The sequence below is a fragment of the Solanum stenotomum genome, chromosome 4 (assembly GCF_019186545.1).
Source record: "Solanum stenotomum isolate F172 chromosome 4, ASM1918654v1, whole genome shotgun sequence".
Lineage (NCBI taxonomy): Eukaryota > Viridiplantae > Streptophyta > Magnoliopsida > Solanales > Solanaceae > Solanum > Solanum stenotomum.
In genome coordinates, this window is record NC_064285.1 from 4,343,720 (window position 1) to 4,370,732 (window position 27,013).

Below are 27,013 nucleotides of genomic sequence, written 5' to 3' on the forward strand. Positions count from 1 at the left end.
TGTATAATAGATGTCGAACCCCCTTTCACTAGTTTGTGTGTTTACTTCTCAGATTTTGAACCCCCTTATTAAAATTTCTGGCTCCGCTACTGCTTGATACCATCAAAATATATAAACTCTAATGGTATCAAAGAAGAAGAAATAGTGCTTCAGTGAAAACACTTCTTAGTTACTCTGTGATATCATCGTTTGGTGTGAGGGATAAAAATATATAGTCCTAGGAGAAAAAAATAGTCTTGGGATAAAAGTTTGGTGTCTAGTTTGGTTGACAGGGGTGGGATAACTAACCCCAGGATAATTAATTATGGAATAACTAGTTCCCAACCAAATGAGTATATATATACTTTGATGACATCAAGGAGGAACCTGCAGTGTCTCTGTGAAAAGACTGCTCAATTATATTATTGTTTGATACCATCAGAGTATGTAGAGACTCCGATGATATCAAGGATAAAGAAGCAATGATTCAGTGTATAGAACAAGGGGGCAGTCAGGTAAATAATTTGGGTTGGATTCAATTTGGCTAAATACTTTGCCTAATGGGTCTAATTCTGTAGTTTTCCCAAAACATTATAACCGTAATGTTTGGAGTTTTGAACCTGGGACGTTAGAGTTCTCAATCACTTCTTTAACTACTAGGCCACACTCTAGACTATGAAAAGTGGTTATTTATAATATGAAGTACTATACACTATATAATACTAGCCTCTTAGTTCAAATACAATCTCACATAAATGAAAAGGAGGTCATAGTAATTCACACCCATACACAAATATAAATTAATCGTGATTAATTAATTAATACTTACTTCCACCTTCAATTTGTAATTTAATCGAAGCATAGTATCTTAATGTGATTTAACGTATGTTGGACTCGAAGCATAATTAGAGTACATTCAGATGGATTTGCCCTATTATATGCAGACTCGAGAGACCTTAAGCATAATATACGCTATCATCAGACTCTATGTTAATAAAATCACTCTCATTTTCAACGCATATATTTACAGAATCAGAGATAAAAAGTAACAGTCAAACGAACATATTTTGATTTCCATAACAGCACAATTCAGTTTAGAAGACCACAACAAGTAATATTCATTGCTAGGAGTGCAACAGAAATCCATCAAATAACAAACAACCAAGACAAACACATCACACACCACAATGTATTCAATCAGTACTCGTCTCCTTCATCGCCGCCATCTTCATCTTCCAATTCAGCACCAACCTCCTCGTAATCCTTTTCAAGAGCAGCAAGGTCCTCACGGGCTTCACTGAACTCACCTTCCTCCATACCCTCACCAACGTACCAGTGCACAAAAGCACGCTTGGCATACATCAGATCAAACTTGTGGTCAATGCGAGAGAAGACCTCTGCAACACTAGTTGAGTTAGAGATCATGCACACAGCTCTTTGCACCTTGGCAAGGTCGCCTCCAGGAACCACGGAAGGTGGTTGGTAGTTGATACCACACTTGAAACCAGTAGGACACCAGTCGACAAATTGGATAGTGCGCTTGGTCTTGATGGTGGCCACAGCAGCGTTGACATCCTTTGGCACAACATCACCACGGAACATGAGACAGCAGGCCATGTACTTGCCATGGCGAGGGTCACACTTAACCATCATAGAAGAGGGTTCAAATGCGCTGTTTGTGATCTCTGCAACTGAGAGCTGCTCGTGGTAAGCCTTCTCAGCTGAAATGACCGGAGCATAGGAAGAAAGCATAAAATGGATTCTGGGATAGGGTACAAGATTTGTCTGGAACTCATTCACGTCAACATTCAGGGCTCCATCAAACCTCAAAGATGTAGTCAGAGAAGAAATCACCTGCGTAAGAAGCACAGAAATTACTATCTGCGGTTCAAGAAGTATTGTAGTATGTAAGACACAGTTCAGAATGATATGCTACTAAATTACCTGTGAAATAAGGCGGTTAAGGTTGGTGTATGTGGGACGCTCAATGTCCAGTGAGCGCTTGCAAATGTCATAAATGGCCTCATTGTCAAGAAGAATTGCAACATCAGTGTGCTCAAGCAGGGAGTGAGTTGAAAGCACACTGTTGTAAGGCTCCACAACAGATGTTGAGACGTGTGGTGAGGGATAAATTGTGAATCCAAGTTTTGACTTCTTGCCATAGTCAACTGAGAGACGCTCCAGTAAAAGTGATCCAAGACCAGAACCAGTGCCACCACCAACAGCATTAAAAACCAGGAAACCTTGAAGGCCAGTACAGTTATCTGAAAGCTTCCTAATGCGGTCCAAACAAAGATCAACTATTTCTTTCCCAACTGCACAAAAGATACAAAGATGACGATCAGCACACAATTGAGCTGAAAGAGTAACAAATGCAGAGTAATATATATACTTGTATAATGGCCACGGGCAAAGTTGTTGGCTGCATCTTCTTTGCCACTAATGAGTTGCTCGGGGTGAAAGAGCTGTCTGTACGTTCCTGTCCTGACTTCATCAATGACAGTAGGCTCAAGATCTACAAAAACAGCACGAGGAACATGCTTTCCAGCTCCAGTTTCACTGAAGAAGGTGTTAAATGCATCATCACCTCCTCCAACAGTCTTGTCACTCAGCATCTGGCCATCAGGCTATGGGAGAGATGAAAAGTAAAATCTTCAGCAATGCAGGATAATAACTCGTTCTTGAAAAACGAAAAGAAAAAGGATTGTACACAAACACCAAAGCAATATGGAGAACAGAATTCCAGTCAACAGATTGCTTCAATATATTGCCTTCAGGATCAGGCTTTGGAAGAAATGAAAGACAAAATACCCCAAATGCTTGTAGTGCAATGGTTAACATTCCAGCACAAGAACATGTGTTCAACATCATAACATAACATACACAACATACATCATATTTGGAAATGAAGTGCAATAAAGGGCTTTCAAATTTTGAAGGGTACACATCCCCCTAGAACCAATTATCTTTTTTTACCTCCTACAACCTTACTATTGAGGATCTTTTAACAATATGAAAGAGGTTGATATAAAATTAGAAGAAAGATCATAAGGTGAAGGAATGAGCTATTAGTTGAAGGAGTTGTGCCAAAAACTGTTAGGGTAGCATGGATTTTATACATTCAGTTCACTATTCAACTTGAATGGTGGTGAGAATTCGTGGATTATATGGTAGAACGCATACAAAATAATATGAGGACTAGTGATAAGGGATAGCCAATGTCTGTCAATGATGAGCCAATCATTGAGAGAGATGATAAATTATATTATAGAATAGAACACATAGGTTATGTAACGTATATGTAATTCCCAATATATCATCCCCTCCCAATGATTGACTCATCATTGGCCATCATTACCTTATCATTAGTCCACATTATTTTGCATGCACGCACACACAACTTCATGATCAAGTGGATCTAAAAGAAAAAATATAACTTCAATTCTGATCTATTCAGTAAATTCAGATCTCTGCCAGTAGATCTTATATGACAATGTGCATCTATCATTTATTTAATAGTTACCCAAACAAAAAGAAAAAGGGAAACTACACAAACACCCATCAAAGGCAAACTAATTACCCAAATATGCTGATATACCAACTAATTACTAAAATCATTTTGTTTTGTTTATTTCTTCTTCTATAATTTCATTTCGTTTTCAAATTATTTTTTCATAATCTAATTCATATAGTACTCTTGTTATATATATTATTTAAAAACATATATTACAACATATATATATCAAATTAGCAGCATTTAAAGTATAATATTGCAATATACTGGGCTATTCCCACAATATATATCATGACCTGATTGGGTAGCACATAACACTGGTTCATTCCTTAAAAACACTCTTTATACCTCTATGATAATCACACGGTATATATACTGTTGACACGATATATAGCATGACCTGATTGGTTAGCACATAACGCTGGTTCATTCCTTAAAAACACTCTTTAAACCTCTATGATAATCACATGGTATAAATACTATTGATAACCATTTTTGGCTTGATATTTTAAAATTAATACTCTCAAATTTTTTGTTCATTAAATAATTCAAAATGCAACTTTTTTTAGACAAGTAACGATAATTCAAAATGCAACTTATCGATAATTATCCTAATTTTTGAAATTTTTTACCTATTTATTTTAAATTTTACTTAATTTCAATTATCGGTGTTTTTATCACAAGTCATTGAAAATAAACAAAATATTGTTTTAGTTCTATTAAATAATCATTTTTTGTTAAATTGCATTTTTTACATGCCATTAGTTACATTTATTAGAATATATTCATATTTATTTTTAGCGCAGTTTATGAATACATTGAAATGCAAATAAAATATTATAAATACAGATAAGGTACGTAACCCATGGTTTTGAGCACACGGTTTTAGGTGCCCGTGGTTTTGGCAAATGATTTTGTACAAAGAGTGATTTTATATTACATATACAACATCATAGAGGACTGATTCATTCCTTCAACAAAAAAAAATAAAAATAAGCTAAGTCTATCATGATACCAAGTTGGAATATATAATTTATTAAGAACGTATCATAGAGGGACAAGTTATTTTATTTTTTATCATTAAAAGAAAAAGTACCTACACAAAAAAAGAATATATTTCTATAAAAGTACAAAAGAAAAAAAAAAGATAAAGAAAAGATGAGCTTAAGGCATCTCCAACTTAAGCACTATTTTTTAGTGCCAAAATGGTGTACAATTGGTCTCACCAAAATGGCGGGTATTAAAGTAAATGGGCATGCTCAAGTAAATGCTTTGACTTCGATGGCTAATTATGTAGTTTTCCCAAAAAAATATGTGCATCTATTACTATGTTGATGTATACTAAACACTACACAAAATAAACAACAATGTGGAACAATTAAAAATTTACACCTGCACAAAATATACACTTATCATTCACATTTATTTAGGAGCAACACACAATTTAAACAGATCTAAACAAATATCAATTTGGTAATGCCAGATAGATTTATCAGCAGTACCATACCTATTTACAGAAAGAACAATAGCAATAAGAAACCAGACGAATACCAGAACTGCACACATTTAGCTTCCATTTGGCCATAAATTTTGATGTGAAATAGAGGACAATAAAAAGGCACAAAAGGAAGAGGGAGAACGTTAGGTGAGACAGAGGGAGGAAGAAAGTATTTAGTATTACATTTTTGCTTGAAGTATGCATGCCTATTTATAGGCTTGAAGTGAGTTGTTTTCTCTTGACGAGCGTCAAACATATGTGTTAGGAAATGGTTCATTTCCTTTGCACATAAATTTGACACTTGTAGGAGAAAACAAACCACTTCAAGCCTATAAATATGCTTCAATTTTACTCAGCAAAATACATCCTACTCTTCCTTTTATGCCTTTCTAATTTAACTATCTTCTTTTGTTGGCTTTTATTTCTCCATAAAAAAAACTTGCTAGTATTAGTATTAATTAAACTTTGTTGATTCCCAGAGAAACTAGTTTAATCTTTGGAAACATTTAGGACAGTACACAACTCGAGTATTATCTATGAATATTCAAAATATTATAGCCATATTTATCTAATTTTAGCACAATTACTTTGCTAAATAACTAAAAATGTTATTATTGTGATCATTCCAGTGTTGCCAAACAGTTGAAACTTGAAAAAATACAATGAGTTTCTAATGTTGTGTTTGGACATGTATTTTAATTGAAAATATTTGAAGATCAATTTTTCAAAACCTGCTCAAATTTCATGGCCAAACAATTTTTTGAAGAGAAGTCTTCAAAATCTAATAAAAAATCATTAACCAATCGCTAAATTAGACAAACTTCTAGATTCAAATAGATCTATAAGATAACAACACACTTTCTATTCAGAATCAACTAGATCTACACAAAAACAAACACATTCAAACTAACAAATTCAAACAGATCTATAACATACACAACGACGTCAAGCTTCTTAACAGCAATGTGCTTATCTGAAGAAGAAAAAAAAAATTGAAAAATCATGTACCTGAATGCCATGTTCAAGGCAATAAAGCTCCCAGCATGCATTTCCGACCTGAATTCCGGCCTGTCCGATGTGGATTGAAATGCATTCTCTCATTTTCGCAGTTTTTTCCGATGAAATTCAAATTCAGATCTGGAAGAAAGAATGAAAAGTGGAAACGGCGTTTATGAAGACGCCTTCCTGAAAATTTCAGATCTAGGTATCTGCATAAACTGAGAGCAGTTTATATATGAATAGCAGAATTGGGTCTCGAAAAAATCTAGGGGCCGGAGAAATAAGAAAAAAAAAACTGAAGTAAGATAAACCATGGTTAGTTAACCGTGGTTTATCATTTGAAATAGAAAAAAGTTGAACAAGTAGTATGTGTGTTCTACGTGTATATCAGTTAAATAACACATTTATGTATTAAATGTAGAAAAAATGAGGGGTTATAATTAACGCCAGCTAAGACATTATTATTGAACCATATTCAATGTCTCGTAATGATAATTTGCCATTTGTTACGTTTTAGTAGGCGTTTGGTCATGAATTTTTTTTGAAATTAGAGTTGTAATTATGTTTGGTCATACTTTTTATTTAAGAAAATATTCAAAATTTGAATGTACTAGTCTCACATTTTTGTGCACAATTACTTGCAAGACATCTTTTAACGATATGTTATTAATAACTTTAAATTATCAGTAAATAAAGTTAAACAATGAAAAAACTAGAAGTCTACGACACAATAAGTCCATTAAATAACAAGACGGATGAAATAAAAATAAGTCAATTAAGCCACAAGAAGATTGAAACACATGAAATTTCATAAGAGGAAAAACGATCACAAAACACACTTTAATAGTAGAATATGCTTGATTCACAAAGTTCTATCGTCGTAGAGCTCAATGGTCATTCTCACATTACTCAAGTTGTTCAAAGGACATGAACCTCCAATCCCATCACTACTTTGGCACATAACTAAACTCCACAATATCAACATCCTTTTCCAACTTAATCATATCATCTTCAATCAAGCAAACTCTAGCTTCAATTCCATTTTTTGAGTCCATCAAGAAGAACATTTGAAATGGCACATTTACTCTGCTCACCCAAATTGGTTTAGCCCATCCAAAATCAGACTCATTTAGTGGAAATTTACACAAACTTGAAGTTGGATAAAGGTCAATTTCATCATCATTATACCCTTCTCTTATTTGATTCAATGACTCAATTAATATTGAGAAAATCTCTTCACTTGAAGCATTTGCAATTTCTGATACAACTTTGTTCTTTGCATTCCTAATTAAGGTTACAATTTCATGTAATTCTGGATCTTGATTGCTATGAGATGACACATATTTGATTGGAATGTCAAGGTAGAAGTTTCCAAAAAAGTTTTGATCTTCCCCTGCACTCAAAAAGGGAGTAGCAATTTAGGTAGATAAAGCGAACAACGACATTAAGACATGAAATTCGTGTTGAATACAAAAAAAAACAAAGTTATGTGATGGTTGACTAGAGGTGAGTTCATTAAGAGTAAAATAAATAATTTAAAATTAAGTTGTTTTTTTTCATGACAAACTAAAAAGAAAAGTGTGTCACGTAAATTGAAACAGAAGGAATAATTATATGTTTTGCATACCTACTACTTTTGGAGATCCTCTTCCTCTTAAATTTATGGCAAATTGTAGCATGGATGGCCTATTGTGACCCTGCCTCAACCTCACAACACGCATTAGGCTTCTCCAAATAAGTGCAGTCACAACTTCAACTCTTGATGAATAACTCATATACTTGTTCACATTTTCCTTCAACTTAGATATTGCAATTTCATCAAACATGAAAATTCTGGTAGCAATTTTCATTTCATATCCTCTAGGCCTACCTTTTTTAATCATCTCGAAAATATTATCCCTAGGTGGAAATACTTCCCCTAAATCCGAACGAAATTGTAAATTTCTCACATTCCCTTTCTCCATTCGACTAACCTTAGCCCACTCATCGGTGATAGCACAGCCAGAGAATCCATCACATGATGTGTGGACTATTTGCACGGCTAGCGCTAGGCTACCATGTTCGAACATGGTGGCCTGAATTGCCATCATTGGTCTATTTGGCAATTCAGCTAGCCTAATTCTTATAGGTGGTACAAAGATTTTGACAAGGTCACTATCTTTGTATGCTTTATCTAGAAATTCATTCAATTGGCAATTCACCTTTGCTTCCAAGTAAATAACCCCTTGGTCATGACATTCAATGGAAGTACCTATAGACATTCACCACAACAAAAACAACTTTTAGCAGCAATAAATATTCACATTAATAAAGAGTGCTAAAGTCTTTACCGACATTATTTAAGTGTCATTAGATCCAATGTCACTAAAGGCTTTAAGACATACAAAGAGTGCTAATTGCTGCTAAAAATACATATTTAGCTGCAATTAAGCTATTGTTGTTAATTAATTGCTGCTAAAATCATTTTTCATGTTGTGATTGAAAGTTTAATGTTACATTACCATCTTCAGACAACCTTCCAGCAAGTGGATAGAACTTGGTTAGAACTTCAGACAGTGAGTTTTGTAGTTGTTTATGAACTTCTTCGACGCGTTGTAGGTGGGAGTTTTCTGGTGGAACTGGAGGGTAGAAGTAAAGAAGGGGCACAGCAAAATTAGGAGCAATTTGATCAAAAAATGATAACTTGTAGGAATTGAGATGATTTGGAGTTGGTAACGATGGTTTTATAAGTTTTTCATTCAAGATTTCAATTTGAATACAAGTACCATTCAAATTTTGTGTTGTTATTTGGCTCATAGTGTATAATCTAGTGTTTAATTTGGTTAAATTTTTAGCTTGAAACATTTGGAATTTATCAAAAATTTGTACTTCTTAATATTATGTTAGTTTACTGGAAAGTCAAACTTCCAACTGCCAGGGAAGTATAAAACATTTTTGTTAGCCAACACTTCCAACCCCCAGGGAAGTATGAACTCTCATGTGATTTTGTCACTCCAATTTTCAAAAAAAAAATGACCGAGTTTGAAATACAAGTACAAAATTATCTAAAATTGTTCGATCTTTACTCGTTACTTTGATCTGACACAAATATAAAAATATTTCTTAAGTTGACCTACAACATGTATAAGTGTAACTCTACTCGTACTCCAAGGAATTAACAAGATATAAATCAACCACCAAATTGCTCAACCACCAGTCAACTCTCAAGAGAAAAACTACCATAAATAATTGCCCAGTAACAAACTTCATACAGGGTTCATAAAAAATTACTAAATATGTAAATCTTTATTTTTCAAAAGAAAATATAAAATCGATAATAATTTATTTGGAAAATAAGATTCCTTGACCCTTTGACCTGACTAAGTACATAACATGTTATAAGCTCTTAAATACCGTCAGACTTTTATGTAACAGTCATTCTCCACAAACAATATATCATTGTAATGACCGTCTTTTCTGGAACTGATTCTATAGCAGCATTTCGCTATAACTAAACTAGTTCTTCAATCTCAAAAATTGGGACCTGCAGCCAATATCTCCTCAGTCAGATTGCTATCAGTTCCAATCTTGTGGTTTGTGAACACTTCAAAGTTCTTCCTAAACAATCCTCCTAGCTTCAAAAGAGTTTCCTTATAGGCATCCTTGTTTGGCCACTGGAACAAAAATATTTCAAGAATTTAGCAATTAGTTAAAGAGTTAACTAACTTCAATTTACTAAACAAGCGTATGACATGTGACGTGCTATAACATGTTAAAATGTACGTACGAATAGATATATTTACACTGTCAGCGTATATAAGCAGAGTTACATGTTAACTTACAGTGTTCACTGGATCAAGAATCTCTGAAGGAACTCCCTTAATTTCATTTGGGATTTCCAGCCCGAACACTTCAGTTTTCGTGTAATTTGCATTCAAAAGTTCTCCTGAGTGGATTGCGTCAATGATTTTCCTAGTGTGTGCTAACTTAATACGGCTACCTGATCCGTAGCTGTTTGTAATCAAGAAGGTTAATTAGATCATTATGTCTAATTTTTTACATAACTCTGAATTTTCATATATGTTGTGTTTAGTGCTTATAAATTGTACCTTCCACCTGACCATCCGGTGTTGACGAGCCATCCAGTAGCTCCTTGTTTCTGCATTTTCTCAGCTAACATTGCTGCATATTTTGTTGGATGAAACATTATAAATGCTGCACCAAAACAGGCTGAAAATGTTGCTGTTGGCTCTTTAATACCATCCTCTGTTCCTGCCACCTGTTTGAATTATCGAAGCATTAATCTTAACTTCTTACTTCATCTGACCCCAAATATTAGTCGTTTTATGAACCAAAAAGCATTTATCAATCTTTTTTTCAAGTTCATCCTTACTACTCCTGTTATTGAAGTGTTAATTAGGTGTGATAATGTTTAAGGGAAAAAGGAAGCTATAAAGCAACAATAAAGGTCTTGCATCAGAGTAGACTGTCTACATCACACCCTTGGGGCTCGGACCTTCCCTGGACCCTGTGTGAATGTGGGATGCTTCGTACACTGGGCTACCATTTGTTTAAGAGAGAAGTAACGGACCAGACCCTATATGTAATTTTTGAAGCACTAGATTTCGAAAGATGTGTACCAAAGCTGTGTAGCCACTAATAAAGTGGTACATTGTCTGTGCCAAGTTCAATTTGCTGACCGGAGGAAGCACACCGAAAGCATCACAAGCAAGAAGAATGACATTTTTCGGATGAGGACCAACACATGGTATTTTAGCATTTGGGATGTATTCAATTGGATATGCTGCCCTGGTATTCTCTGCAGCCAAACCAAATCAATGACATTAGTATACACCAACATTTTCTATAATTTTTCATAGGATTGAATGTATTTGTATCTATATATTTACCTGTTACAGACTTATCCGTGTAGTCCACCTCTCGAATGTGTTCTTCAAAAACCACATTTTCCAACACTGCACAAAAACATTGAAACATATTACAACAACAACAACAACTACGCTTCAGTCCCAAACAACTGGCTGACACTTGCAATCTACCAAGTGGGAATCAGAAAAATACCAGTGCCAAACTTGATGGCGTTCCAAATATCAGGCTCTTTCTCCCTTGACAGATCAATGCATTTAGCATAACAACCACCCTCAATGTTTGAAACACCGTGATCACTCCAACAATGTTCATCATCTCCAATTAGGTACCTATTATGATCTGTAGACAATGTAGTCTTCCCGGTTCCTAAATAAACACGTCCACAAGGAGAAACATTAGTAACAAAGTTAGATATTACACAAGAAAATACACTCCATCTTTATACTATATAGTCAAATCTATACCTGATAATCCGAAGAAGAGGGCTACATCTCCGTCTTTTCCCATATTGCAGCCGGAGTGTAAAGAGAGGATTTGGCGTTTAGGCATTAGATAATGCATTAAACTAAAGAGACCTTTTTTCATTTCCCCTGCATACTGTGTGCCAAGGATGACCATTTCTTTCCTAGCAAGATTAATGTCAATGCTAGTTGAAGAAGTCATATAGTGAGTGTAACGATTACACGGGAATTTCCCAGCATTGTATATCGTGAAATCCGGAGTACCAAAGTTCTCTAGCTCTTCAGGAGTAGGTCGGATACACCTGTTACAACCACACAATTATTTGTTATATTCACTGTCAGTATATATAAGTTAAATCCAATTTATAGTCGAGATGATCAGGTGGTTACATGTTGTGCATGAACAAGGAGTGATAGGCTCTGGCAGATACAATTCGAACTTTGAGTTTATTCATTGGATCCCAGTTGAGAAACTGATCGTTAACGTAAACCTGAAATATTTATATAAAAATTCTTTAACTTATTGACAGTAGTAAGTTGCAAAAATTAATCTAGTATACAACCATGACATGCTGCTCAAACTTTCCAAAAATGTTGTCAAACCCATGTCGGATCCTCGAAAAATGTATTGCTTTTGGAGGTTTCGACATGCCCCTAACGACATTTTAAAAGAATCCGAGCAACATAGCAATCATGTAAATTATATTGTACCTTCTCCAATGAGCAAAGATAATCAACGGCTCTTTCTCTGTTGATTAAGAAAGTCTTTTCGTCCATCTCAATATTGGGTGATCCCCTTTAAAAAATCATAACACAAGATGAAGTTAGAAAATCCCTACTACTCATAAAATAAACTATAGAAATAAAACAACCCTAGTAGGAAATAAGTCACAAATCTTTAATAAGAGGTTTCAAATTTAGACAAGAGGGGAGCGTCTAGAATTTAAAGTTTATGAATTCAGAACCGCCTTTTTATAAATACACTTTGTTTAATATTAAGTGGTAACTCCACCTTTGGGGAGTGCTTACCTAATTTGTTAGGACAGTAAATTTCGAATATCCATGCGATAAAATGAAAGATGAACTTACTTTCCCCACCAAAGTTCCTCTGATGTGGTGTCATCCTTAACAACACGCTTGTCCCTTGGGGAGCGCCCTGTTTTGGCACCAGAAAGTGTGGCCAAAGCACCACTTGAAGTGATGAATGAGCCTTTCTCATTCTGGATTGCTTGCTCATACAGCTCTACAAAAAGAATATGGTCAAATACGCATATGATGCCACGTAGGACACATAATTTCCATGTCAGACGCTACATAAGACGAATGTATTTATTTGTTTAATTTTACACCAGTTTAAGTGTTTACCTGTGTACGTCCAAAAAGTTAGAGGACATAAATATCAGTTGATATCAAGTTAAATGACACATTTATGTATTATGTCTAAAGTACAGACACAATTCTAGCATTTACAAAGAGGGAATTAATTAATCAATTACCAGCAGGAGAGAGATTGTAGAGAATGTGAGTAAACTTGAGAGCACTATCAGTAATATTGCTCAATGTTGGAGTGTGTTGATGTTGATGAGAGGCATGAACCACTTTGGGTGTCTCTGCCTGTTTAGCAGGGTCTCCTTTAACTACCTTTGGCCCTGTCTCCCTTGTCAATGATGCCAATGATGCACTGTTGAAAACCGACAGGTTACACATTTGACCGATCAGTTAAAAGCAGCGCTGAGGTAAAAACAAATTGTTTTCAATAAATCGTTGACTCGAAGAAAAATTACCTAATGGATTCAAGCTGTTGCTTATTTTTGTCAGCTTCAGATCCAAAGACAGACTGTTGAAGGTCTATGATTGGAGTGTTAGGTCCTGATTTCTTCACTTGTAATGAATGCAATTCGTCCAATGTATGAGCTTTCACTGGCACTGCACTGTCATCATTACATATCTCTTGTTTCAACTTTTGTGTCTCTATCTTTGCTAGACCATTGCTCAATGCCCCATTGTTCAATCCCATTTTTTCGTAATTTCCTGCACATTCATTAAAGCATCCTTAAAAAATAATAATTTTTTTAAGTAGCGGAGATATACACGTAATGACACAATGTAAACATGCAAGGTAAAATGTTTTATGTATAAATATTTTTAAGTTGTTGAATTCGCTGAACATAGTTTTTGGAGAAGCTTCTAGTCATGTATAGTGGTGAAATGTCATACAAAAAATTGTTTTAGGTCACACGTTGATGAGAGTTGACAATATATCTTACGGGATATATTAAAGTCTCAAAATTTATTATACCATTTTATTTTTGTGTTTTAGTATGAGAAGTCACAATGTTTAAGAAAGTATTTTTTTTTATTAAAACAAACATAATGTATCAAAATATCACTCTTGTGATGTTAAATGCATAATATAAAATGTTTAATTTAAAGATATACTAAATATAAAAAGTGACGTTCTCTTTTTAACAAATTGGAGAAAAAAAGTTGAAAACATAAAATTGAAATGGATAGAGTACAAAAAACCTTCAAAATTGTAGGCAGCAATCAGTCAAAACTTCTCATTTAAAACTACAAAAAGAGAGATACATAGATTTATATACAATTTATGGTATTGAATGTATGCATGCATATATGGAAGAAGAATTCATGAATAGTTGAAATCTACATGAAAAAAGAAAATTTTACGTTCCAAATAGAAGCCGAAGTGATGTGAATTATTCAAAAATCAAAATTGATTTACTGTTAAAAAAAATTGTAGAAGAAAACTAACCAAGATCAATGAGGACTGATAAACTACTTTGATAAAATAATGTGTTATAGTTGGGCAGTAGAGGGTTAATTTATATAGTCATTACTAAATCTTGGTCTAAGTAACCATAGTTATAAGTGGCTAAAAAAAAGGACTACTAGGCAAGATAATATTTATTAAACCTCAAAAACAGTAAAATGAATGGATATGATTAATTAAGCCAACAAGAAGATTAAAACACATAAAAATAAAGTAGAGATTTCATAAGATAAAAGAATAACAAAAGGTACTCGTCCGATAATAGAGTATGCTCGATTCACGAGGTTCTACCATCGCAGAGCGCCAAAGGCCAATAGTCATTTTCCCATTACTCAAGTCATTGAAGGGACATGACCCTCCAATCCCATTACTACTTCGGCACATAACTAGACTACACAATATCAACATCCTTTTCCAACTTCTTCGTATCAGTGGCGGATCAAGTTAATTAGTGGCCTAAAATAAAAAATAAATTAGAGACCTACATTTTAATTATTTTTTTTATATCTGACATTCATAGTTATTTCTTTTTTTTCTTAATAAAAAAAGTTTGTTTTTTATGGTCTTAAACTAAAGATATATATATCATATATTTTTAATCTTGTGATCTTAAACATATCATATGGAAGTTAAATTTTAAAACTGATCCATAAAAAAATATTCTTTAATGTTTCGAAACAAACTAAAAAAGACAAATAAATAAAAAAATATATTATATTTTTTTTGGTTAAAAAAGGCTTATAATAATTTTATTATTACTAAAAAATTAGCCCTTTCAATTTTGGAAGCCTAAAGCGTATGCCTCATTTTTAAAGTCATTGAGCCATCCCTACATCATATCATCTTCATTCAAGCAAACTTTAGCTTTAATTCCATTTTTTGAGTCCATCAAGAAGAACATTTGAAATGGCACATTTACTCTGCTCACCCAAATTGGTTTAGCCCATCCAAAATCAGACTCATTTAGTGGAAATCTACACAAACTTGAAGTTGGATAAAGGTCAATTTAATCATCATTATACCCTTCTCTTATTTGATTCAATTACTCAATTAATGTTGAGAAAATCTCTATTTTTTGGATATAAAGGGTATGTATGCTTTGGTTTTTGGATGGCAGGGGCACCAATGTCCCAAAAGTATGACTGATGATATCTGCATACCATTTATGATAATTCGGGGTAAATATGTCCTTTTCCCCTTTTTAAAAATATGGGTGAATTTTTTAAATTCTACAAATGATTTTAGAATTTTGGTTTTTATAAAAATGAAATTAATGATATAGCCGAAATTTGAGATGATTTTGTGAAGAATTGAAGATGTTGAAAATTTGGGAGTTGTTTATGCTCTTCATGTGTTCTTGGTGTTCTAAGGAAGAAAAAGCAAAAAGAGTGCATTTGATCCAAAAACTCCAATTGAAAAGTGTTAAACTTGTTTAGGGGTGTAAAAAATTGTTTTGCAAAATTGGAGTTAAAAAAAAGCATGGATGAGTCTTTTCTTTTACAATAATGGCATAGATGAGCCAAACTTTTAACGGATGACATACATGGGCCTTTACTAAAAATTAGATGACATATTTGAGCCTTTTCCAAAATAAAATTTAATATATTCATACATGTGCTGAGTCTTGATTTTAACATTTTTCTTTTTTAAAAAAGGCAAAAAAACAAGAGAAAAACATTTATAATATACAAATTACTAAAATTTCAAAATTGGTTGCCAAAAAAAATTAAATAAGAAAGTTGAAGTTTTAGAAAAAATGAAAGCAAATTCTATCCACTATTACACTTACTAAATAAGTTTTTTTTAAAGCAATTCCGCTAGATAAGGTGTGCCTAGGGCTAATTTTATTAATAAAGAGAAAATGATCCCAAAGGGAAAAGTACAAGCAAGGTGGCTAAGTCTTATGTTACTAATCTTAATGAGGTAACGAACATCTACTAATTAACAAGCATGAAGAAAATAAGAGCTAAAGAAAACTAGATATTCTATGATCATCATAGAGTTTATAATACACTCTGTTATGATACTACAAATAAAGTTGCTTAAGTAATGCAAAAATACAAAATCTAAGAATAAAACTGAGCTATCAACCTCAAACTTCATTTTATAGATGTAAGAATTTAAAGAGATGGATTGCCTGTGTAAAGTAACCTAAAGTATTTCTCTCTCGTCTTCTTCGTCAAATATGTCCATCAAAACTTGATAGGTCATCACTTCTTTATGGATTTATTGGATCGTGTTGTTGTTGAAACTGTCATATGATTTTGCTTTGACAGTCACATTGGTAGGTGCCTTAGAATAAATTCCTCAAACACCTTACCATCCCAACTATGTTATCTTTCATGTGTGTTCTTTTTGTTTTTGTTGCTTCCACTTCTTTTTTGCCTAGGCGAAAGATCTCCATCCTTGGCTACCTTATCAAACAATATGTCTAGCATATCATCCTTGTCAAACTTTTCACTGCACAAGTCACTATATATCATAAGTTGTAGTTGGACTAAGTCATGAAACTTCAGCTTCTGGCTCATGACTTTTTTTCAATAACTTAGTGGTAATGGTCAAGATCTTTTTGTAGTTATCAATTGTCACTGACATAGATGGATTTGCCTTACTTGAAGGCACAAATATGGGTGCTTGAGGACTTAATTTACTCCTTCAAGGTGTAGAAATATGTTCTTCTTCCTCAAATCTGTCCATCTAGAATCACTTGTTTCCTTCACCAAAATCTTGTCATTCCTTTCGGAGATTGACTGTTGTCCAAATTTAAGATTTAAAGGAGAAATAATTTAAAACAATTCTAAAAAATAGGTTATGTGATTCCTTTTTTTTGGGAAGTTATTACATTTTTATTTTTGTAATTCTTTTTAAAATCTTTTATTAGAATTATTTAAATTTTGAGTTGAGAAGCTAATTAGTTTTAAAAAATAAAGATCTAAAATTATANGAAAAAATATAATAGAATAATTTGCAAGTTGTTTCAAATAGTTTGTCACTTGTTATAATTTTTAAATAATAATATGTCTTTTATACAATTATGTATATAATTAGTGTATTTTATAAATATTGGAAAATCGTCTCAAAAAGATTTGTTTAATTAGATATTTGGTTAGTTTGCTTAGTTATCTAATAGTTTACAATTTTGAGTTAATTAGTTAGTTTATAATTAAGTTAATTATTATATAATTATGTGTCTAATTAGTATATTTTACGAATGTTCAAAAATTGTCTCAAAAGGATTTTAGTTTTATTTAAATATTTGGCTATTTGGTTTAAATTAATTAATAACTTATATTTCGAGTTAATTAGTTTATAATTAAGTTAATTATTATATAATTATGCGTCTAATTAGTATATTTTATGAATGTTCGAAAATCATCCCAAAAAGAGTTTAATTTTAGTAAGTATTTTACAAAATTAGTTTAGTTCAAGTTATGGTTATAATTTTAAATCATTGGTTTGCGATTAAATTAATTATTCTATTTCGTTAAAATTTAGAAGCTCGTTAATTAATTAATGTTAATCCATCTCACTTAGAATTTAGCCGAATTTGTTAATTTAACTCAATTCGGCTATCTCTTAAACTCCAAGATCTAACCCATCTTTAACCTCACCTTAAAACCATTTTAAGACCAAAGTTTGGGCCACTTTTCAGCAGCCCAATACAATTTCCAGCATACATGTATAACAGCCCCAACCCACTTCAATTCTCAGCCCACTCCAATTCCCAATCCTACTCCTAAATGACCCGACCCAACCCAAAACCAACAATATATACATATAACACTACAGACAACCAGCAACGTACAGCACCCAGAAAACGTCCTGCAGCCAGGCAGCACACTGCTTCCCTTTGGTTTCTTCTTCAAAACGTCCTTATCCCCATTAATATCGCAGCAGTAGAGGGGCAGACACACGTTTTCTTCCCCTTCCTCGTTCGGAATGGGGGGGAAAATTCAGAAAAAGATGTTTATCTCAAATGGTGAAAGATTTGGGGAGTTTGAATTTCGAATTTGGGCCCTCATTTTCTATCCGGATTTCGGCCTTTTCCCTCCTAAATTCGGAACCCTAGTTATCCCCTTCTATATATAATTGTTTGTTGTTCACTGTAAAAGGGGAGAGAAAAATTTATTTTTTAAGATTTTTTTTAGTTGAAAATTTGGGATTCTAGATTTGGAGTTGGAACTACTTTGAGCGAAATATCATATTGGAGAAGGTTTAGACGATTCTTTTCCTTTAAATTCGAAGAAGCAAGAAGTCTCCTTGTTAAAAGTCAGCTCGAAATTCTTGGCTGGTCGTTCGAGTTTCCGAAGTAGTTGGTGGAAGAATCGCTGCTCGTCTGCTCGTGTTGTCTCATTTCGCTGACCAGAAAGAGGTAAATCCTTTCTTATTCTCATTTAAATCCAGTTTCTTCTATGTTGTTCTGCTTATGAGGTATTATAGGTTGTGTCTTGCGCTCCATTTATGTGTTGATTTTGTCTTGGTCTCTATATGTTAAGTTTCGGTTGATGAGTCTTTAGCTGGTAATAACTTGCCTCCCTACATGAGTATTATCTGTGTATAAATTAATTCTATGTTGGAGTTAGTTTGGCGTTATTTGTGAGCATGTCCAATCTTCGATCTTTTATATATATTTTTTATTTTTTCTCTGGTCATCCGTAGTACATGTTCTTATCTGCAGTATTTTGTTGAGTTTGGATAGGATGGTCATCCAAATGGTTTAGTTTTTGTTTATCTAAAAATATGAGATTCTGTTCCTTTGTCTTGCATCACTATCTGTTCCATCTTGCCTTTTTTTATGAATTAGTAATTTTCGTTTTAGTTCCTCTATGACTTTATTCTTGAAAAATTTATTTCTTGCTTATGTGTCTGTTTATAGGTTCGTCATTAGTAGCCTTCTTGAGAGGTTATACTTGGTTTTCCCTCGCTTTTCTTGTCTAAATAGGAGGATTAAGACCAACAGTAGGTTGCTGTCCGGAATGTCAATCGCTTAAAATTATATTCTCGGTCCAACTTGAATCTCGAAGTGTGACATGTGTTTTAGCACAGCTGGTTGTTACTTATTTAATAACACCTTTGTCATGTTTAGTTATTTGAATGTGACAACGTTGTCTTCTAAAATGGCTTGGCAAGCTGTTGTGTTTAAAATTTCTGCCTTTTGGCATAATGAATTAGCATCATTAAGTTACATTTGTAGAGTTAGCTTGGTCATTGCATAAGATATATTTTTTGCCTACAGTGAAACGTGTTCCCTTTCTCATCCTTTGATTTGCCATTGTTTAATGTTAGTAGTTGGTCACATATTTCCTATAATGTAGTTTATTCTTGTTACCACCCCCCTTTTTTTAATCGACTTTTATCCGTTCAAGTATATATGCATGCTACTTTAAGTAGGAGAATTTTGATGGTTGAGCTTGGTCATTTGTTAGGTCAGTTTGTTTTTCTTTTCTTCCGTAAGAGTTATTTGCTATTCTAGTCTTATAACTTGGTTTGGTTGCAATTTCTTTTGGGTTCTTAAGTAGCTTTATTTTCAGTCAAATCGTATTTCATTTGTTCTATTTGATTCGGGTGCTAATCCTTGCCTCCTTCGTTTTGTTGTATGAACTATCTCCGAGCCCATTATCAAGTTTTATTGACATGCTTTGTTCCACTTTTATTGTTTTCTCCTCTATTATTTGTCTTAGGTCATCACTTATTATTTACTTCAAATACTTAAAGACCAAAAATCGATCGAAACATTAGCTCATGTTTGTCTTTTAACAGTCATGTAATTAATCTAGCAATGATCTTGAGCTTGAGCGATTTTATTTGTTTAGTTGCATTATGTTTTTGTTGGATTTCGTGTTGCGAGTAGATTTAAATTTTATTCTCTTCGGTGCTATAGGATTTGGGAGTCTTTTCGCGTTTCATAGTTAATTTGATATCGAGAAGATTTTATTATTTATTTGAAGATGTGATTTGCCGGTGATTTAAAATTTAGCTTAGACATGAGAATCCATTTATCTGTTTCGTTTGCATTCACTAATTTTTATTTTCTATTTTTTATTTTATTTTTGTTTTGTTTTAATCTTTATTTTTGTCGCCTATATGGTTGTGGAAGTGCGTAATGGATCATGCTATTAACTTACGTTTAAAAAATGTTTGGGCAGTGTTGCACCTTTTTTTTAAAAAAAATTATTTATTTTTTTATTTTTTTATTTTTGTTGATGTGCCATGTGCTAATTTAAGAGAAACATTAAACAGTGCCTTATTGTCTACCCATTTAGTATTGTTAATCAATTATCTCTACAATGCTTATCTACTCCTCATTAAATGTTTATCACGTATATGTAGTCCTGTCTATCATGCTAAGTTCATACGTTTGCATATTCTTACTGTAATCCTTGGTTAGTCGTAAAAATGTTCATGTTCCCCTCCAATTAGGGTGGTCCTACCTTCTTAAATTAATCGGGATTATTAGGTGTCAGTCACATGGATGGTTCTAGTTATTTCCTTTATTTGGGATTCCAATATTATGCTATGACGTGGAATTTTATCTTATTCTAATTCATTTTCTTTTGCCTTGTTTATTCGCATGCAAATATGCCGGAGTTCTTCATGAACTTCTATCTCCTTCCCTTGCATTTTGAGAGAGCCATAAAGGCTCCAAATTCCTTTATCGAGTCAACCGACCAGCTATAAAAGTCGACGAACAGGCCTCGGAGCTGAAAGACGTGCAAGAAATTAAGAGTTGAAAAGATTGGGCCAAAGGCCTACTCTTCATCATTTAAATTTGTATTTTGTTATTTTTGGGCCTAAGCCCTTGTCCTTTAATTATTAATATTCTGTTAGAAGTTTAGGACAGGNAAGATTGGGCCGAGGGCCCACTCTGAATTTCAAATTGTATTTTGTTATTGGGCCTAAGCCCATTTAGTTGTTATTCTTATTCTTGTTAGTTCTTAGGACAGGTGCCACTCAAATGGGCCAAAGGCCCAAAACGAAAAATGGGCCCAAATACTGGTCCAGGTGGACAGAAACCAGATTTGGGTCCAACTCTCTTTCCCTCTTTACTTTACTGTGTTTGTTTTGCGTGTCAGTATTTGCCGTTAATCTTAGGGTCGAAAGGTTCAAATCCCCAAAAGATGCTCATTTCGCTTTCACAACTTAATTAAACTGATCATTTTTCAAAAGAGTTAAAAGAATAAATTTCAAAGGTATCTCACTTAGGTCGTAGGTCAATATTTCCCTTTTTTCCCTTTTATAATCATCTCAACTATAAAATAGTTCAATTGTTCTATTCAAGCTAAGTTAAAATTATTTTAGCCAAATAAATTAGTTGTCGGATAACCGCATTAGCGGATATTCTAGGTGCTTTAAAAACCTTCCTAGAATATTAATAGGAACCTCGAACCCCCTTAATAGTTTTCAATAGATTTACTGTTTTAGTCTTTTGAAAATAATAGTTTTTCTTGATTTTTTTCTTAAAAATTAAGTGGCGACTCTAAACCAGTCTTAAAATATATATTCCTAATAAAACAATATATATATTATTTTTTATATTATCCGTGCAAAGCGCAAAAACGTATACTAGTTAGAACATAATTATCTTTGCACCCTTATGTTGTTGGTACAAGCTAGAGGAACCATCCCTGAGACCAAGGTTTGAATCTAGTTGAAGCCCTTTTTCACTGTTTTTATTTTAAGTAGCTGAAAATGTAATATTGATGCACCCAAAATCTTTAAATCTTGGGTTCACCTATGATAAGATGTACAAGTGTAACTCTACTTGTAACAAGAATTGACAAGCTATAAATCCACCAGTCAGCTCTCAAGTGAAACTACCATATATTGCCCAGTAACAAACTTCATACAGGGTTCATCAAAATTTACTTAATATGTAAATTTTATTTAAAAAATATAAATATGAAATCGATAATAAAATTTATTTAGAAAATAAGATTCCTTGACCCAACAACCTGACTAGGTACATAACATGCTATAAGCTCTTAATTATAGTCAGACTTTTATGTAACAGTCATTCTCCATGACAATACTTCATTGTAATGACCGTCTTTTCTGAAACAGACTTTTCATAGTCTTTATGACAGCATTTCGCTATAGCAACTAAACTAGTTCTTCAATCTCAAAAATTGGGACCTGCAGCCAATATCTCCTCAGTCAGATTGCTATCAGTTCCAATCTTGTGGTTTGTGAACACTTCAAAGTTCTTCCTAAACAATCCTCCTAGCTTCAAAAGAGTTTCCTTATAGGCATCCTTGTTTGGCCACTGGAACAAAAATATTTCAAGAATTTAGCAATTAGTTAAAGAGTTAACTAACTTCAATTTACTAAACAAGCGTATGACATGTGACGTGCTATAACATGTTAAAATGTACGTACGAATAGATATATTTACACTGTCAGCGTATATAAGCAGAGTTACATGTTAACTTACAGTGTTCACTGGATCAAGAATCTCTGAAGGAACTCCCTTAATTTCATTTGGGATTTCCAGCCCGAACACTTCAGTTTTCGTGTAATTTGCATTCAAAAGTTCTCCTGAGTGGATTGCGTCAATGATTTTCCTAGTGTGTGCTAACTTAATACGGCTACCTGATCCGTAGCTGTTTGTAATCAAGAAGGTTAATTAGATCATTATGTCTAATTTTTTACATAACTCTGAATTTTCATATATGTTGTGTTTAGTGCTTATAAATTGTACCTTCCACCTGACCATCCGGTGTTGACGAGCCATCCAGTAGCTCCTTGTTTCTGCATTTTCTCAGCTAACATTGCTGCATATTTTGTTGGATGAAACATTATAAATGCTGCACCAAAACAGGCTGAAAATGTTGCTGTTGGCTCTTTAATACCATCCTCTGTTCCTGCCACCTGTTTGAATTATCGAAGCATTAATCTTAACTCTTACTTCCTCCGACCCCAAATATTAGTCGTTTTATGAACCAAAAAGCATTTATCAATCTTTTTTTTCAAGTTACACCCTTACTACTCCTGTTATTGAAGTGTTAATTAGGTGTGATAATGTTTAAGGGAAAAAGGAAGCTATGAAGCAACAGTAAAGTTGTCTCAGTATAGGTCACAGGTCTTGTAGACTGTCTACATCACACCCTTGGGGGTCGGACCTTCCCTGGACCCTGTGTGAATGTGGGATGCTTCATACACTAGGATACCATTTGTTTAAGAGAGAAGTAACGGACCAGAACCTATATGTAATTTTTGAAGCACTAGATTTCGGAAGATGTGTACCAAAGCTGTGTAGCCACTAATAAAGTGGTACATTGTCTGTGCCAAGTTCAATTTGCTGACTGGAGGAAGCACACCGAAAGCATCACAAGCAAGAAGAATGACATTTTTCGGATGAGGACCAACACATGGTATTTTAGCATTTGGGATGTATTCAATTGGATATGCAGCCCTGGTATTCTCTGCAGCCAAACCAAATCAATGATATTAGTAGAAACCAACATTTTCTATAATTATTCGTACGATTTAATGTATTTGTAGCTATATATTTACCTGTTACAGACTTATCCGTGTAGTCCACCTCTCGAATGTGTTCTTCAAAAACCACATTTTCCAACACTGCAAGAAACATTGAAACATATTACAACTAGTTAACATTCGTTTGCAACAACAACAACTATGCTTCAGTTCCAAACAAGTTGGGTATCAGAAAAATACCAGTGCCAAACTTGATGGCGTTCCAAATATCAGGCTCCTTCTCCCTCGACAAATCAATGCATTTAGCATAACAACCACCCTCAATGTTCGAAACACCGTGATCACTCCAGCAATGTTCATCATCTCCAATTAGGTACCTATTATGATCTGTAGACAATGTAGTCTTCCCGGTTCCTAAAATAAACACGTCCACAAGGAAAAACATTAGCAACAAAGTTATAAATTAAAACAAGACAATACACATCTTTATACTAATAGTGTATATAAGTTAAATCTATACCTGATAATCCGAAGAAGAGGGCTACATCTCCGTCTTTTCCCATATTGCAGCCGGAGTGTAAAGAGAGGATTTGGCGTTTAGGCATTAGATAATGCATTAAACTAAAGAGACCTTTTTTCATTTCCCCTGCATACTGTGTGCCAAGGATGACCATTTCTTTCCTAGCAAGATTAATGTCAATGCTAGTTGAAGAAGTCATATAGTGAGTGTAACGATTACACGGGAATTTCCCAGCATTGTATATCGTGAAATCCGGAGTACCAAAATTCTCTAGCTCTTCAGGAGTAGGTCGGATACACCTGTCACAACCACACAATTATTTGATATATTCACTGTCAGTATATATATGTTAAATCCAATTTATAGTCGTGATGATCAGGTGGTTACATGTTGTGCATGAACAAGGAGTGATAGGCTCTGGCAGATACAATTCGAACTTTGAGTTTATTCATTGGATCCCAGTTGAGAAACTGATCGTTAACGTAAACCTGAAATATTTATACTAAAACTTCTTTAACTTAATCTAGTATACAACCATGACATGTTGCTCAGACTCTCTGAAAATACTGTCACATCCATGTCGTATCCTAGAAAAATATACTGCTTTTGGAGGATACGACATGCACCTTACGACATTTTAAAAGAATTCGAGCAACATAGCAATCATGTAAATTATATTGTACCTTCTCCAATGAGCAAAGATAATCAACAGCTCTTTCTCTGTTGATTAAGAAAGTTTGTTCGTCCATCTCAATATTGGGTGATCCTCTTTAAAAAATTATAACACAAGATGAAGTTAGAAAATCCCTATTACTCATAAAATATACTATAGAAAATAAAACAATCCTAGTAGGAAATAAGTCACGAATCTTTAATAAGAGACTTCAAATTCAGACAAGAGGGAAGCGTCTAGAATTTGAAGTTTGTGAATTCAAATTGTACATATTAAGCGAATTGTAATATAAATACACTTTGTTTAATATTAAGTGGTAACTCCACCTTTGGGGAGCGCTTACCTAATTTGTTAGGACAGTAAATTTCGAATATCCATGCGATAAAATGAAAGATGAACTTACTTTCCCCACCAAAGTTCCTCTGATGTGGTGTCATCCTTAACAACACGCTTGTCCCTTGGGGAGCGTCCTGTTTTGGCACCAGAAAGTGTGGCTAAAGCACCACTTGAAGTGATGAATGAGCCTTTCTCATTCTGGATTGCTTGCTCATACAGCTCTACAAAACGAACATGGTCAAATACACATAGGACTTAGGACACAAAATTGTCATGTCAGATGCTACGTAAGACAGATGTGTTTATTTGTTCAATTTTACACCAATTTAAGTGTTTACTTGTGTACATCCAAAAAGTTAGAAGACATGCTGAAGTCAAGTTAAATGACACATTTATGTATTATGTCTAAAGTAAATATAATTAACTTTTAGACGAGATAATGACACAATTATAACATTTACAAAGAGGGAATTAATTAATCAATTACCAGCAGGGGAGAGATTATAGAGGATGTGAGTAAACTTGAGAGCACTATCAGTAATATTGCTAAATGGTGGAATTTGTTGATGTTGATGTTGATGAGAGGCATGGACCACTTTGGGTGTCTCCGCCTGTTTAGCAGGGTCTCCTCTAACTACCTTTGGCCCTGTCTCCCTTGTCAATGATGCCAATGATGCACTGTTGAAAACGCACAAGTTACACATTTGACCGATCAACTAAAATGGTCAAATACATAACGTAAATATGAAATGATCACATATTACCTATAGTAAAATTACTGCTCTTAATAACAACATATTCAGTAAAGTCTTATAAGTAGGACTGAGGTAAAAACAAACTGTTTCCAACAAATCGTCGACTCAAATAAAAATTACCTGATGGATTCAAGTTGTTGCTTATTTTTGTCAGCTTCAGATCCAAAGATACTCTGTTGAAGGTCTATGATTGGAGTGTTAGGATTTGATTTCTTCACTTGTAATGAATGCAATTCGTCCAATGTATGAGCTTTCACTGGCACTGCACTATCATCATGACATATCTCTTCTTTCAACTTTTGTGTCTCTATCTTTGCTAGCCCATTGTTCATTGCCATCCCATTGTTCAATGCCATTGTTTAGTAGTTTCCTGCGCATTCATTAAAGCATCCTTAAAATAATATTTTTTTAACGTCCATTCAGTAGTGGAGATATACACATAATTACACAATGTAAACAAGGTAAAACGTTATATGTATATATAAGTTGTTGAATTCGCGGAACATAATTTGGAGAAGCTTCTAGTCATGTATAGTGGTGAAATGTCATAGAAAAAAATTGTTTTAGGTAACATGTTTGAATTTCAAATGTGACATTTATTTGTAAGATTTTATGGCTTCGCCACTAGACCAACTGTGAAGATCGATTGTTGATGAGAGTTGGCTAATATATCTTGTAGGATATATCAGAGTCTCAAAATTTATTGTACCATTTTATTTTTATGTTTTAGTATGACAAGTCACAAAGTTTAAGAAAGTATTTTTTTTTTTTAAAAAAAACATAATGTATCAAAGTATCTCTCTTGTAATGTTAAATACATCATATAAAATGTTGAATTTAAAGAGTTACTAAATATAAAAAGTGACAACTTAAGAAAAAAAGTTTAAAACATAAAATTGAAATGAGTGGAGTACATAAAACCTTCAAAATTTGTAGGCAGTAATATTCAAAACTTCCCATTAAAACTTAAAAACTACAAAAGGAGAGATAAGTACATCTAAGATTTATATACAATTTATGTTATTGCATGCATGCTTATATGGAAGAAGAATTCATGAATAGGTGAAATCTACATGAAAAAACGAGAATTTTACGTTCCAAATAGAAGCAGAAGTGATGTGAATTTTTCAAGAATCGAAGTTAATTTACAATATAAGAAGTGTAGAAGAAAACTAACCAA

The 27,013-nt window shown here is 33.6% G+C and overlaps 3 protein-coding genes across 3 annotated transcripts; all 3 read right to left on the reverse strand.

Annotated features, from left to right (window-relative positions):
* Nucleotides 1-1,025: 1,025 nt before the first annotated feature.
* Nucleotides 1,026-6,238, reverse strand: LOC125861197 (tubulin alpha-3 chain-like). The gene is made up of 4 exons (XM_049541143.1): nucleotides 6,000-6,238; nucleotides 2,372-2,606; nucleotides 1,924-2,294; nucleotides 1,026-1,833 (listed from the first exon to the last, which is right to left on the reverse strand). The coding sequence occupies exons 1-4, from the start codon at nucleotides 6,090-6,092 to the stop codon at nucleotides 1,177-1,179; spliced, it is 1,356 nt and encodes a 451-aa protein (XP_049397100.1). The 5' UTR covers nucleotides 6,093-6,238; the 3' UTR covers nucleotides 1,026-1,176.
* Nucleotides 6,239-6,746: 508 nt separating this feature from the next.
* LOC125861196 (acetyl-CoA-benzylalcohol acetyltransferase-like) lies at nucleotides 6,747-8,835 on the reverse strand. Its single transcript, XM_049541142.1, has 3 exons — nucleotides 8,492-8,835; nucleotides 7,618-8,241; nucleotides 6,747-7,383 (listed from the first exon to the last, which is right to left on the reverse strand). Exons 1-3 carry the CDS (start codon nucleotides 8,832-8,834, stop codon nucleotides 6,938-6,940), a joined length of 1,413 nt encoding a protein of 470 aa, XP_049397099.1. The 5' UTR covers nucleotide 8,835; the 3' UTR covers nucleotides 6,747-6,937.
* A 653-nt stretch (nucleotides 8,836-9,488) lies between these two features.
* Nucleotides 9,489-26,189, reverse strand: LOC125862854 (phosphoenolpyruvate carboxykinase (ATP) 1-like). The gene is made up of 12 exons (XM_049542979.1): nucleotides 25,954-26,189; nucleotides 25,566-25,756; nucleotides 12,410-12,563; nucleotides 12,032-12,116; nucleotides 11,711-11,811; nucleotides 11,324-11,622; nucleotides 11,052-11,225; nucleotides 10,880-10,945; nucleotides 10,610-10,788; nucleotides 10,079-10,248; nucleotides 9,812-9,980; nucleotides 9,489-9,643 (listed from the first exon to the last, which is right to left on the reverse strand). The coding sequence occupies exons 1-12, from the start codon at nucleotides 26,187-26,189 to the stop codon at nucleotides 9,500-9,502; spliced, it is 1,968 nt and encodes a 655-aa protein (XP_049398936.1). The 3' UTR covers nucleotides 9,489-9,499.
* Nucleotides 26,190-27,013: the final 824 nt, after the last annotated feature.